This window comes from Perca fluviatilis, chromosome 19 (assembly GCF_010015445.1).
Source record: "Perca fluviatilis chromosome 19, GENO_Pfluv_1.0, whole genome shotgun sequence".
NCBI lineage: Eukaryota > Metazoa > Chordata > Actinopteri > Perciformes > Percidae > Perca > Perca fluviatilis.
This window is the reverse complement of record NC_053130.1, coordinates 9801522-9814556: the sequence shown is the minus strand read 5'-3', so window position 1 is coordinate 9814556 and position 13035 is coordinate 9801522. Positions and strand designations below refer to the sequence as shown.

General features: G+C 40.5%; 1 protein-coding gene across 2 annotated transcripts in view; it reads left to right on the top strand.

Moving 5' to 3' along the window:
• Positions 1-13035, top strand: part of slc8a1b (solute carrier family 8 member 1b) — a 150692-nt gene that overhangs the window by 107263 nt on the left and 30394 nt on the right. Inside the window, exon 5 of one of the 2 annotated variants that reach the window (XM_039783780.1) lies at positions 94-203. The exons of the other annotated variant lie outside the window; for it this stretch is intronic. Within the exon in view, the coding sequence (XP_039639714.1) occupies positions 94-203 (110 nt within the window). The remainder of the gene's footprint in view (positions 1-93; positions 204-13035) is intronic. 2 annotated transcript variants of the gene reach the window in all.

Below are 13035 nucleotides of genomic sequence, written 5' to 3'. Positions count from 1 at the left end.
GTGTTTTGTGTAAATACCTTGCTATGTTGTTTGTTTACCATGCATGCATTTACCACCTCCCTCTATGTGTGTGTACGTGTGTGTCCCATACAGGAAGACCATAACCATTAGGATCTTAGACCGGGAGGAGTACAATAAGCAGTCCTCCTTCTACGTTCTGCTTGAAACCCCCCAATGGAGACGCAGCGAGAAGGAACGGACAGGTGTGACAGCCAATCAGCACTGAGAATGTACTTAATGTGGTTTTGGGGAATTCTGAATCAACAGGCCAAAAGCACAATTAATCAATAAATTTAACTTTTTATCTATAACTCATTGATACAACACGTACAAGACTAATTCACACTATAGTCACCTCATGAAAGATTTGCTAATGCAGTCGCTGTGTTGTTGCTTTTCCCACCAGAAGAATAACAATATGGCTGTGCAGATAATAAGTGTGTCCCAATTCTATACTACATACTAATGCTGCGCAGGTTTTGAGTTTATAGTGTGTTCACACTGTCTGTCCATACTTACCCTGATTTTGAGTGTTTGTGGACACTATTCCACCACAATGCAATGCACAAAGGAAATGGAGGAGCTTGTATAGAAATGTGACAAAGTGAAGAGCACTATCTACAGAAACCAATACTTTAACAACAGAAAATACCCTGGAAAAACAGTAAGGCCATACTTTTGATTTGACATGTGATCTCTAGGAAGTGCAGCACAGAAATGGCAAAAAATGGGGACAATGAAAAGAGACGAAAAGGACATTACTGGTTAGAGGACATCACAGAGTGAGTTATAATCATCTCATTGGATTTTTTGCAATTTGAATCATATTTATTGTATAGAAAGCCTAATATAATAGCCTAGACAAGAGCACTTTAAAGTTGGCAAGAAAAAAAAGCACTTTACACCTGGCAACGTTACAAGACATAAAATCGAAGCAGCAGTTGCACTTATATTGCACATATTCCTAAAGTGACAAAATGCAGAGCTGCTCCCTAATCGCTTATGTTTTAACAGGCCTGTTGATTTGGGATTCAGGTTGAACACCCACAGAAGCGATTCTGCTGCCCTCTTCTTTATTCCTGCCCTTTTTTCTACTTCTACTCCTCATCTGCTTCTCCTCAGAGGTCTGTACAGAAAAACTCAGTGGGAATCACACCTGTCCTCTCCTTTCTTCTCCTTTCATTTTCCTCAGCCGTGTTCTCTGGTTTCCCCCTCATCCAGCCAGGAGCTTTTAATGCTTTGAGATCTGTTCTCTGCTGGTGTTTGAAAATGTCACGCTTTCTTGGGATTATTGGCACAAAGAAGACAAATAGAGATAGTATCCAAGAGGATGTTCACTGTGAGTATGATTTGAATGGCATTCATAGGCAGCTAAGTTACCTTCATCCCACCAAAGAATGCCAAAGAATCCCCAAAGTAAGAAATCACCTATTGTATAAATGAACACCCACAGAAATATCACACAGTGTCAATGCAGAGTTTTAGGCAAAAACATTGTTATCTTGACAAAAATGACTGCTATTACCATTATGGATATTTTACATAATAGTATCAGCACTTGCATCTGTCTGGAATATTTACTTTAAAATAGCATACCTACAGAAAAATAAAGAATAGGAAAGTTTCCACAATAGAAAGAGTTGAGATAGCATCCAAAACACTAAAGCTATGACTTTCACAGCGTGACAATTCTCCTACTTCCTGAGCGAAATAAACCATTGCCAAAACAACTTTGGATTATCTGAAAAATGCATTGTGACAAAGCTGACAACAGCTTAGCCCATGAAATGTGGATGTTTAGGGGAAACGTTTGCACACAAATAACTTTGTCTCCTCTCCCAAGATTAACAAATCAAATCCGTCACAAAAAGATCTTCTTTCCTAAAACACACTTCAGGTCTTTATCTCTGCTGACTCATTCTGCTTGGATAATCATTAAAGGACAATTTACTGTAAATGAAAAAAATGGTCTTAATCATAATATAAAGAGTGATAAAAAGCATAAAATGTACACTGTCTTCAGTCTCATCTGAATCATGCAGCAAACAAGGCTTTTACAACCGTTAAACCTACCTGTTTCTGCCACTAATGTTTGTGTTACGCCGTTATGTAACATCAGTGTAAGATAAAGTGTACCAATTGGTGCAATTACGACTGTGACGGTTATAGTTTCCGTGTTTGTGTGCGTGCGTGCGTGCTTGCGTGTCCTCAGCCATATGCAACATCTGTGCATCTGTTTTCCACTGTGTTTATCAGTTATCTCTTCAGAGCTACTCATCTCCCTTTCTTTCTATCACCATCTAATGTAATATAGAGTTGTAAAAACACAGCCGCTTTCCCACTTGTTAGTTATTGCCTTTCAAACACACACAAACAAAGTGCATTTATAAATCATTTCAACATTAACTTAAATAGCAGTTTATGTTCATAAAGGAAAGTGTTAGTGTTAACTGAAAGCAAATGCATGTTAATGGGAGCTGGAAACAGGATGTATTTTGAGGTAAATCAGCCCAGCTCAGTGTTTTCAGGTTGTTGTCTAAAGAAGAATGTATGCCCTTAAACTCTACTGGGTACACTCATTAAATGATGCTCTATCTCCGTCACAAACACACACACACACACACACACACACACACACCAGAGCCAGAGAGCAGTGCTATCAGTTTGTTGATGGCAGCGTGCGTTTACCAGGCATCAGCAGTGTTTATAGTGATGAGGGGATCAAAGACAAGGGCTGGATATCGCATTATCACAGTCAGGAGATCAAACACACCTCCGGGATACACAGAGACAGACACATACAAACACACACTGATACACACACACACTCATGGTTTAGGGCCTGCAGTGGGTTTGTGTTTAATGAGTGTGTTTTATGAGCTGATGCGGTGGTTCTCTCTGTGCTAAATTGGCCTTGCACAGATCTTTATGGCCTCGGACTGCGTGTGTGTATGCACACGTAGGCTTATCATTATGTACTTTCTTTTGTGTATACACGTGTCTCTATTGCCTGTATGTGTGTGTGTTCGAGATAGACCCTCGCCAGTCCAGAGTCTTGTATTTGGGGGGTAAAAAGCTGTGGCGCTAAATTTTCGACGTACATATTTAAAATCAGGAGGTTTTGCAGTATCCTCACGGCTAATCATTAAAAGTAATGCATTAAAACTGCTTGCACAACATCATTCCATGTTTCCCCCCTCATAATATTACTAAGCAACACAAGCTAATCATCTGCTTACAGTCTACATTCATACTGTATATGAGGTAATAATTCTTACTATTGGACAGGCATATTTCATCTATATTACATATTTGCATTTTGTAGCAGAGACATAATGACAGTCGGTGTTCCAACTGAGATTTCTAGATGAACTCTTCTCACACAGCGAGACTCGAATTTAAAATTGATTTTCTCAATGCATTTTGGCACAACCCCACATGTTTTAAATAGGCTTTTAAGCATCCTGCCCCAGAGACCGCAGCTGACAACCCACCAAATCAGGCGCGATCACTCTCTAATGTTGATTAATGTGTGAATTGTGCCTTCAGATACAAATTCCAGAAAACAGCTTTAACATTCAGGGGTGTACGAGTGAAAGAACATAGTGAGCTTTTCTTATTAGAAGTTCCTGTTTCATCTTCGATCAAACCGGCGCCTCATAAGGGAAGTGCCTCCAAGCCAGAGATAAAAGCCTGTTATTCTTTTCCTTTTTTGCTGTTGTTGTTTCATTTACTTTTCTTTTTTTTTTCGCTGTAAGCAACAAAGGTTGAAAGGATTAATGTACTGCCTAAACAAGCACCGGATCTGACATCTGCTATGACGAGCTACACAAGGTACAGTCGGAAAGAAGGGGAGGTAAACAGTGTAGTTCAGTCATCTCTCTTGTAGCTGTTTGACTTTACTGAGAACAGGAGAGATGTAACTGAGTAACAAGGCTTTTACCGATCGCAGCGCTGAATGGACAGTTGAGGGCTGCTGTTTATGTATAATGCAGCTTAAAATTCACATTTCCATTATCTAAAACAGAAGGGTATAGTGCTTTTTTGTAAAGTACTTTACTCTTAAAAGCTTACATTTTGAGATGGGATAATGGCCAATTAGCCTCTTAGTCATCTCACCTATGCTTTGATGAAAACACCTACCAAAATCAGCTTTAAAGGAACACGCTGACATATTGGGACTTTAGCTTATTCACCATATCCCCCAGAGTTAGATAAGTCCATACATACCCTTCTCATCTCCATGCGCGTCTGCGTGTCGTAACTCTGTCTGATGCACCCACCGCTAGCCTAGCTTAGCACGGATGCTGGAGGTAACCGGCTCCAACTAGCCTACTGCTCCCAATAAGTGACAAAATAACACCAACATTTCCCTATGTATATGTTGTGATTTGTATAGTCACAGTGGGTACAAATAACAAGGTCACATGAGACACAGCCATCTTCTAACCGTATACATATTGGGAACTATATTCTCAGAAGGCGAAGCACTGCTACTTGGGCGGAGTGATTAGCCAAACACCTGAAAAGCACCGTTGTTACTCTCTGCTCCTCACCACGGGGCTTCTCAGGTGCTGCGAGGAAATCACTCCGCCCAAATAGCAGAAGTAGCAGTGCTTCGCCTTCTGAGAATATAGTTCCCAGTTTGTATACGGTTAGAAGATGGCTGTATCTCATGTGACATTGTTATTTGTAAACGCTGTGATTATACAAACCACAACATGTAAATAGGAAAATGTTGGTGTTATTTTGTCACTTATTGGGAGCAGTAGGCTAGTTGGAGCTGGTTACCTCCAGGATCTGTGCTAAGCTAGGCTAGCGGTGGGTGCGCCAGACAGAGTTACGACACACACGGAGATGAGAAGGGTATGTATGGATTTATCTAACTCTGGGGGATACGGTGAATAAGCTAAAGTCTCAATAAGTCGCCATGTTCCTTTAAGCAGTGTGATTTGTTTTAGCCTCATCACCATAACTTCCACTGGACACAGGCAAAGTAGTCCCTGATAGGTCAGTGTGTGATAATATATTTATCCTTTTAATAAACCGTACCTTTTCACCATAATCTGCATCCCCACAAATAGTCCAGCAGCTGCTACTAGTTCTCATTTCTTCAAGAGAGAAAGAAGGCTTGCCATTTACTTTTCCATTAACCTATTTCATCCTGTTCTATTTCTGGGAGAGTTTTTTGTCATGTCCTAGAATGACTTTCAACAACCTCTCGAGAGCAGGTGTGAACTTGTTTTCAGCTTTGGTTTGTTTGGGCAGGTGGAGCCAGATATTTATGCTGCTTTCATGTGCTCCTCGGATGGGCCCATTCCTGGGTTGGGAAGTTGTTCTTTCAACTTCGGTGTGTTCATAAGCTTTAAGTCGTAATGTGGAAAAAAACATGGACACTACAAAGAAGATGTGTTGTATTTTTTTGCTCACATTAATAGCTGTTTCCAGTATTTATTTCCAGTTTGAAGCTTTATATTATTGATTTTGTCCCAGACTTGGTGCTGCACCAGTAACCTCTAAAATTTTCCTTTATCTTGTTATCAGGGTTGATGCTAATAAATAACTTTTCTTACTAATTTAGGTCACTCTACGTGGACAGTTACAACCTAATACCATAATAATAATAATTACATGTAAGCAAAAAATGATATGCAATATGTGAATTAATAAAAGGGTTCTTACCATCAACCCAACATTTACTTTCGTTTGCCATGTTACTGCGTAATATGACACCAATTCAGCAAGTGGTGTACCAAAAATTCCATCAACTTTCTGAGTTGTTGTTCCAACTTGAGGGGGCGTTCACGCAAATGTTCCCAGTCGGCTAGTCATTTTTCCGATTATTATATATTATATATATATACCACACCACATGTATATATCTGGTGGATTATTCTTTTTTAAAGAAATAGAATGCGTCTCTGACTCCCGCTAAAGGTGTTTTTGGCGATCACAATAGGACATTTTTTTCTGGAGGTAAAAGCTAGATTCCCTGGAGGCTTTAGAAGTTTCCAGATGACCCTGTGATATTGCAGGTTTTTGAGGAGCCTCAGGACAGCGGGAGGCAGAGGCGAGTTCACTGCAGCCTGTGACCCTCCGTCAGTCATCCGGGTGGGAGAAAGTGCAGCGTGAGGAAGGAACAGTGCTGAGAGGGAAACCAGCTGAAAACACACGCGCCCTGCAGAGGGTGATGACCCCATGTCCTAACAATATCACAGTATCAAACATGCGTGGACACACACAACTCATAGAGTAACATACATGTGACCACACAGATGCATACACACACACACATTATTGTGTGTTTATATATATGTAGAAGCTTTTGTCTGACAGCAATGTCCTCTAATTGTCCTTTTTGTAATCCTTACTCTGCCCTGTGTGTGTGTGTGTGTGTGTGTGTGTGTGTGTGTGTGTGTGTGTGTGTGTGTGTGTGTTGTGTTTTTTTTTTTTTTTGTGTGTTTTTTGTGTGTGTGTGTGTGTGTGTGTGAGCAGTGTGTGTGTAGCAGTGTGTGTGTGAGCAGTGTGTGTGTGAGCAGTGTGTGTTCAGTCATGCAACAATATATGACATAATTATTAACCCTGGCATGAATTAAGACATGTGCCAAAACAACATAAATTAAAGCTGCAAGCAGCGATGACGGGCCCTTGCTTCTTGCCCCGAGGGGTACTGGCAAATGCAACATCACATGTAGACCACACATTCTAAGTTTCATGTAAATCGGAATAACTTTTGCCAAGATACAACCGTTCATGTTTCGAAACCCACCTACAGGAAGTTGTTCCTCCATAACTCCATATCAAAATTCTTTTAGTCACGAGGGTCCACCGAGTCTATATCCAAGTTTTCGTGCAGATTGGACTCACGGCCCAGGAGGAGTTAGACCAAGTATGTTTCCCATATATCGCAATGTGAATAATTAATAAAAGAAATTCTCACAGCGCCATCTAATGGCCGATTCACTCTGAATTTGGCATGGATGCTCATGCCCCTATTCGGAAAAACTGTGTCATGTTTGGTGTCAATCGGAATAAATCTTGGTAAGGTATGCAACTTCCTGTTTCGACAGTCCCCTACAGGAAGTTGGTCCTCTGTAACTTGCGCATTGTGTTAGCTATCACAATTTATTTTAATTATTTAACTCCTCCTGGGCCGTGAGTCCAATCTGCACGAAAATGTACACATAGACTCGGTGGACCCACGTGACAAAAAGTTATCAAAAGAGTTTTGATAGCTAACACAAGGCCAAGTTACAGAGCACCAACTTCCTGTAGGGGGCTGTCGAAACAGGAAGTTGCGTATCTTACCAAGATTTATTCCGATTGACACTAAACATGACACAGATGTTCCGCATAGGGGCATGAGCATCCATGCCAAAGTTATAGTGAATCGGCCATTAGATGGCTCTGTTAGAATTTTTTTTGTAATTAGCCACATCACGATATATGGGAAACCTAATTTGTCTAACTGTTAGACAAATTAGGTTTCCGATTCACTATAACTTTGGCATGGATGCTCATGCCCCTATGCGGAACATCTGTGTCATGTTTAGTGTCTATGTGTACATTTTCGTGCAGATGGGACTCACGCTTTAGGAGGAGTTAAAAAAAGTAGGTTTCGCATAAAGCAAATTTGCTAAATTAATTTAAAAAATGACAACAGCGCCATCTAAAGGCCGATTGTCACCATATTTGGCACACAGCCTCAGTAGCACATGAGGAACAACTGCACTAAGTTTTGTGTCCATTGGAATAGCCGTTGACAAGATACAACCGTTTCTGTTTCCACACCCACCTACAGGAAGTTGGTCCTCCTTAACTTGTGCACTGTGTTAGCTATCAATATTCTTTTGATAAGTTTTTTTTCATGAAGGTCCTCCATGTCTACTTGCAAATTTTCGTGCCGATCAGACTCACGTCCCAGCAGTAGTTAGACAAAGTAGGCTTCCCATATATCAATATTTTGCTGATTAATAAAAAAAAAATTAAAACAGTGCCATCTAATGGCCGATTGCCACCAACTTTGGCACAGATGCTAAACTGGCCATGTGGAACAACCTTGTCAAGTTTCGGGGCAATGCAAATAATTGTTGCCACGATAAGGCTATAACTTGCGCATTTTTTCAACTATCAAAATTCTCTGGATAACTTTTTTCGTCATGAGGGTCAACAGATACTACCTGCAAAGATTCAAGAAGATTGAAATCACGGCCTAGGACGAGTTCGAAAGAATGTAAAACACCTGAAAAATGCATAATTAAAAATGGCCGCCTTCCGGTTGGGCGGAGCTAATGAAGGTAAATGGGAAATATGTCCGCAATTATTAGAGCATGTGTATTAAAACTGGTGATGATCGGAGCAACTATGTCCATGTTAAGGCCTTCCACTCCTTAGGGGGCGCTATGGAGCCCGCTTAGAGGTATGGCCCAAATCGCTGTACAGTCATGCAAAGCTCCCAGGTGTTTGTGTTTTTTTTTTGTGTATTTTTTTGAGTTTTCGTATATATTGAGGCCGTCAAAAATGTGCCCAAGTGCTAAATCCAATTAGGGGGCGCTATAGAGCAACCGTACCACTCCCAAGCCTAAATGTGTATTCAGATTAAAGATTTTAATATTCTGCAAATGGCTTCAAAAGTTTGAGAGTTTTTGTGCATCCTAAAGTCCTCAAACATGTGTTCATAAAATGAAGATTTTTTCACGAAAACCAATATTTCAGAAATTTTAGAATTTTGTAATTTTTTCTAAAAATAGCACGATGGAGTTCAAGATGAGACCTATGTTCCCTCAAAAGTTGGTATATTAACTTATTACTTTTGTCGTAATTAATGCGCACGTTAGGGGGCGCTATGGAGCCCCCTGGCAACGCCCGAGCCCAATTACTACAATACTTTGCAATTTTCACCAGTTGTGACATGTGTGCAAATTTTTGTGAGTTTTCGTGCATACTAACCCCCTCAAAAATGCAACAAAGGACTCGGAAAAATAATAATAATCTGACGAAAAACAATAGGTTCCTTCACACTTTCGTGCTCGGGCCCTAATTAATTGGAGACATGATTATTTGTTTATCGTGTGTGTGTGTGTGTGTGTGTGTGTGTGTGTGTGTGTGTGTGTGTGTGTGTGTGTGTGTGTGTGTGTGTGTGTGTGTGTGTGTGTGTGTGTGTGTGTTCACCAGGGTCTCTCCATGTTTAGTTAAATCATCAGTAGGTACATTCATACAAACTCACTGAACCCTCTGTCATAATAGTAAACATCATTAGGTATTCATTTTAATGAGGTGTTTACTGTCCAAGTATTATTAATGATGTCATTAATAGATCACCAAACAATGTAAATGAATTTATTTGCATCTTAATTACAGTGAGTGAGTAACATTTACATTAGCGATGATAGATGATCATTGGAAATTAATTATTGCTATCAGTAGAAACAAGTAGATTATGGCACAGAATATTCAAGACAGTTCATCATCCACCTCATCAGCATCATCATCATCATCCTCCCATTCTCGATCTCAGCTTCCTCCTCTTTTTCTGCTTATCCATCTCCTGTAAACCACAATCTACACTTCCTTCTTCATCCCTCCATTTCCTTCTGTTCTCTTCTTCTTTTCTCTTTTCTTTATTTTCTCTGTTCCTCTTTTCTTCTCAACTTTCTCCTCATCCACCTCTTCATTTTCATCCTTCTTCTTCTTTCTTTCCTACTTCCTGCTTTCTTTTGTTCACAGTTCCTATTCCTGAACTCCTCATACTTTCTCTCCCTCCTCTTCTGCCTCCTCTGACAGAACCTAAATCCATCAAACATGACAGAGTGTAAAAATCCTCTCTTCGCCTCTCCACTCTGTCGATTTTTCGTTCTTCCTTTCGTCTTTACCCCTTTTCCTCCACCTCCCATTCTGTCCTTCGTCCTCTCCCTGTCGTCTCCCATCACTTCTGTTGAACTAGGGACTCTAACTCTATCAAAGCATGACAATGTGTGAAAGCCAACATACACACTACACACACACAGAATGGAGCACTGGTATATTTTTCTTTATAAGGCTGTGTTGCACAAGCTGCCTTCTAATTTATGTACGGACGCCTAAAGCTATCGGTAGCTGCACGGTCACACGCAACGTGATATCATGACTTTGCGTAAACATACACGCCACTTTCTAAAGTACATACATACGCCACTTCATGAGATCAGTCTGTGACACGGACAAAGTCACCTCAATCTAGATTATTTTATTATCATGGAAGATTTAAAAAAATAAGATTTCTGACTTCCTGACCACTGAATGCACATGTCCTGTTACAGACTTCTGATTTCCTTAACCCTTGTATTATGTTGAAAAAAAATGACATTGATGATGTTACGGGTCAAAATGACCCGTACAGTGTAAATACACTCAAAACAAACTTTTTTTCCTCATCACAAACATTTTTTCCCCCAAAACTGTTTTTACCAATTATTTAGTGAAAATATTTCCGGTATACACTTGCATATTCCATGCATAGTAGCTAGATTTGGCATCCTAGGATGCCCATATTTTGATGCCATACTTGGCAGGCTTGTTGGGCATGTACTGTCAGAAGGGACAGCGCCCCCTGAATGGAACAAGGTGTTCATCTACAGTGACATGGGGACCAGGATTGTACAAGACAGGTACAATTTTGACCCATTTATTCCATACATCTCTGATCTCAGCTAGTTTGTCTCTTTCACGTCGACCAGCTCTGGTGTTGTGGAACACCCAAGCTTTCGTATGAATTGACTCCAAAGACATTGTTGCTAGAAATATTGGCCTTCCACTCTCATCATTCCACAGACTGACAATTGCTTCTCCCTTTGACTTGTACACTCTAGCTAATACTATTCAATTTTATTTTATTTATAGTATCAAATCAGAACAAGACACTTTACAGATAGAGTAGGTCTAGACCACACTCTATAAATTCCAAAACCCCAACAATTACAGTAATTCCCCCAAGAGCAAGCATTATCAGTGGCTGTTGCGACAGTGGCGAGGAAAAACTCCCTTTTAGGAAGAAACCTCGGCAGACCCAGACTCTTGGTAGGCGGTGTCTGACGGGGCCGGTTGGGGGTGTGATGAACAGTGGCAAATAATAGTCACATTAGAGATAATGGAACAGTGACCTTGAGGTAGTCATGGAAGTTCATGTCATAGCAGGGCACATCGTGTCGTACTGAGTAGTGCAGTCTCCAATACCGGATCCTGACTACTCTGTGCGTATGAACATCACAGCAGGGCGTTGCGGGATGTAACATGGCACTGCGGAGCATGGGTGGATGCTGCGGACGCAGCAGGACTAGGATTTCAATGTATGCATGCAAGTCAATCTGATCCAGTGGCTTCCATTTCTTTTGAAATACACACCTCCCCTGCAAGTTGGTCATGTCCAGTATGATCCTATCTATTGGTTGGGATATGAAGAGATGAAATGGTGATTGAATATCATCAACCAGTGTGGCAGAAAATCTTGTGGGGCTTGGAGTCATCTTGATGACAGTCTGCCTTGGCGTCAGTGTGGTGATGTTGACCATTTTATGTTAGCATCTTTAGCTGTCCATATTGAGGATGATTGCTGCCCATTGTTTTCAGCTAATGTATACTACACCAGACTGGTCCCCTGAATCCTCGTCAATAGCATCGCCACACACACACACACACACACACACACACACACAAACACCCCCACCACAACACACACACACCTAAATGGGTGTTGAAAGTCTCTGAAAAACCCGCAACATCATCTGTGTATACAAACTCTGAACAGACATTCCACTACACATCAGTGTGTCCAGATTTTATGAACAAGTTCATGACCCTAAATGAGGAAATGTCATACAATTTCATGAAGAAAAAGATAGGTTAACCAGTATTTTGGTCAACACAAAAACGCAAATGGGTCAAATTGACCCTTAACATAATACGAGGGTTAAGGTTTAATGTAATTTGTCTGTTTTGTTTTATACAAAACAGACAAATTGTATGTTGAAACTTTGATGCTGCTGCCTTGGCCAGGATTCAGAATCTCAATAGGACTATTTCCTCATTAAATAAAGGTTAAATAAAATAAAACCTAAAGATCATAATCCTCTTGCGAGGCTTGGTGGCAGGCAAAGTAGATTATGAGAGGTGCTCTTAAATTTAAAAAGCACTAACGGCACTATGTGGAGAAAGATGGTACCATTTGGCCCCACATGGACTCATCAGCAGTATTTATTTGACAGCTATGTTGTCAAGTTGCTCTGGCAGGTCGCAGAAGCTCATTTTAATTAAAACTATATGAGGAAAGAAGGAATTGGGGAGGATGAATACAAATTGGAGGTTTTAATACCAAGAAGCAGAGACAAAGAGGATAAAATGACAGAAGGTAGATCAAAAGGAAAATAAAGATTAAGAAAGAAGGAGAAGGGGTTAGAAACTGTTATGTAACAAAGAGGTAGCTATTTGGGGATAGGGCAGAGGTTGATTAAGTCCTGCTTATATTGTTTTGCGCTGCCTATTTAAAGATACAGTACACACATTTGTTAGGAGTAAAAATAGAGAAAAAAATGCCCGATTTGAAAATAAATGTTATTACTGAATTCCCAGTGTATTCAGTCATTTAAGAAATATTTTGTTGTATGTGATTTGGCTGTAAGGCGCATGCAGTTGTATTTAATTGAATTGAGCTTCAAAGGAGCAGAAAGGACACCAGAGGGAGAAAAAAATCAAAATGATAAATGGTGCAGACAGCAGCTTTGACAGGAAGCAGCATCTTACCCTGCAATTTTTAACCTCTGTCAGGTCCATTTACACACACACACACACACACACACACACACACACACACACACACACACACACAGGGAGTGTATCTAACAAGGATACTGCCTGCTCATGTTCATCCCACATAAGGTTGAGTAGGCTGTTAATTGAGTTCATTAAATCACCGTTACGTGTGTGTGTGTGTGTGTGTGTGTGTGTGTGTGTGTGTGTGTGTGTGTGTGTGTGTGTGTGTGTGTGTGTGTGTGTGTGTGTGCG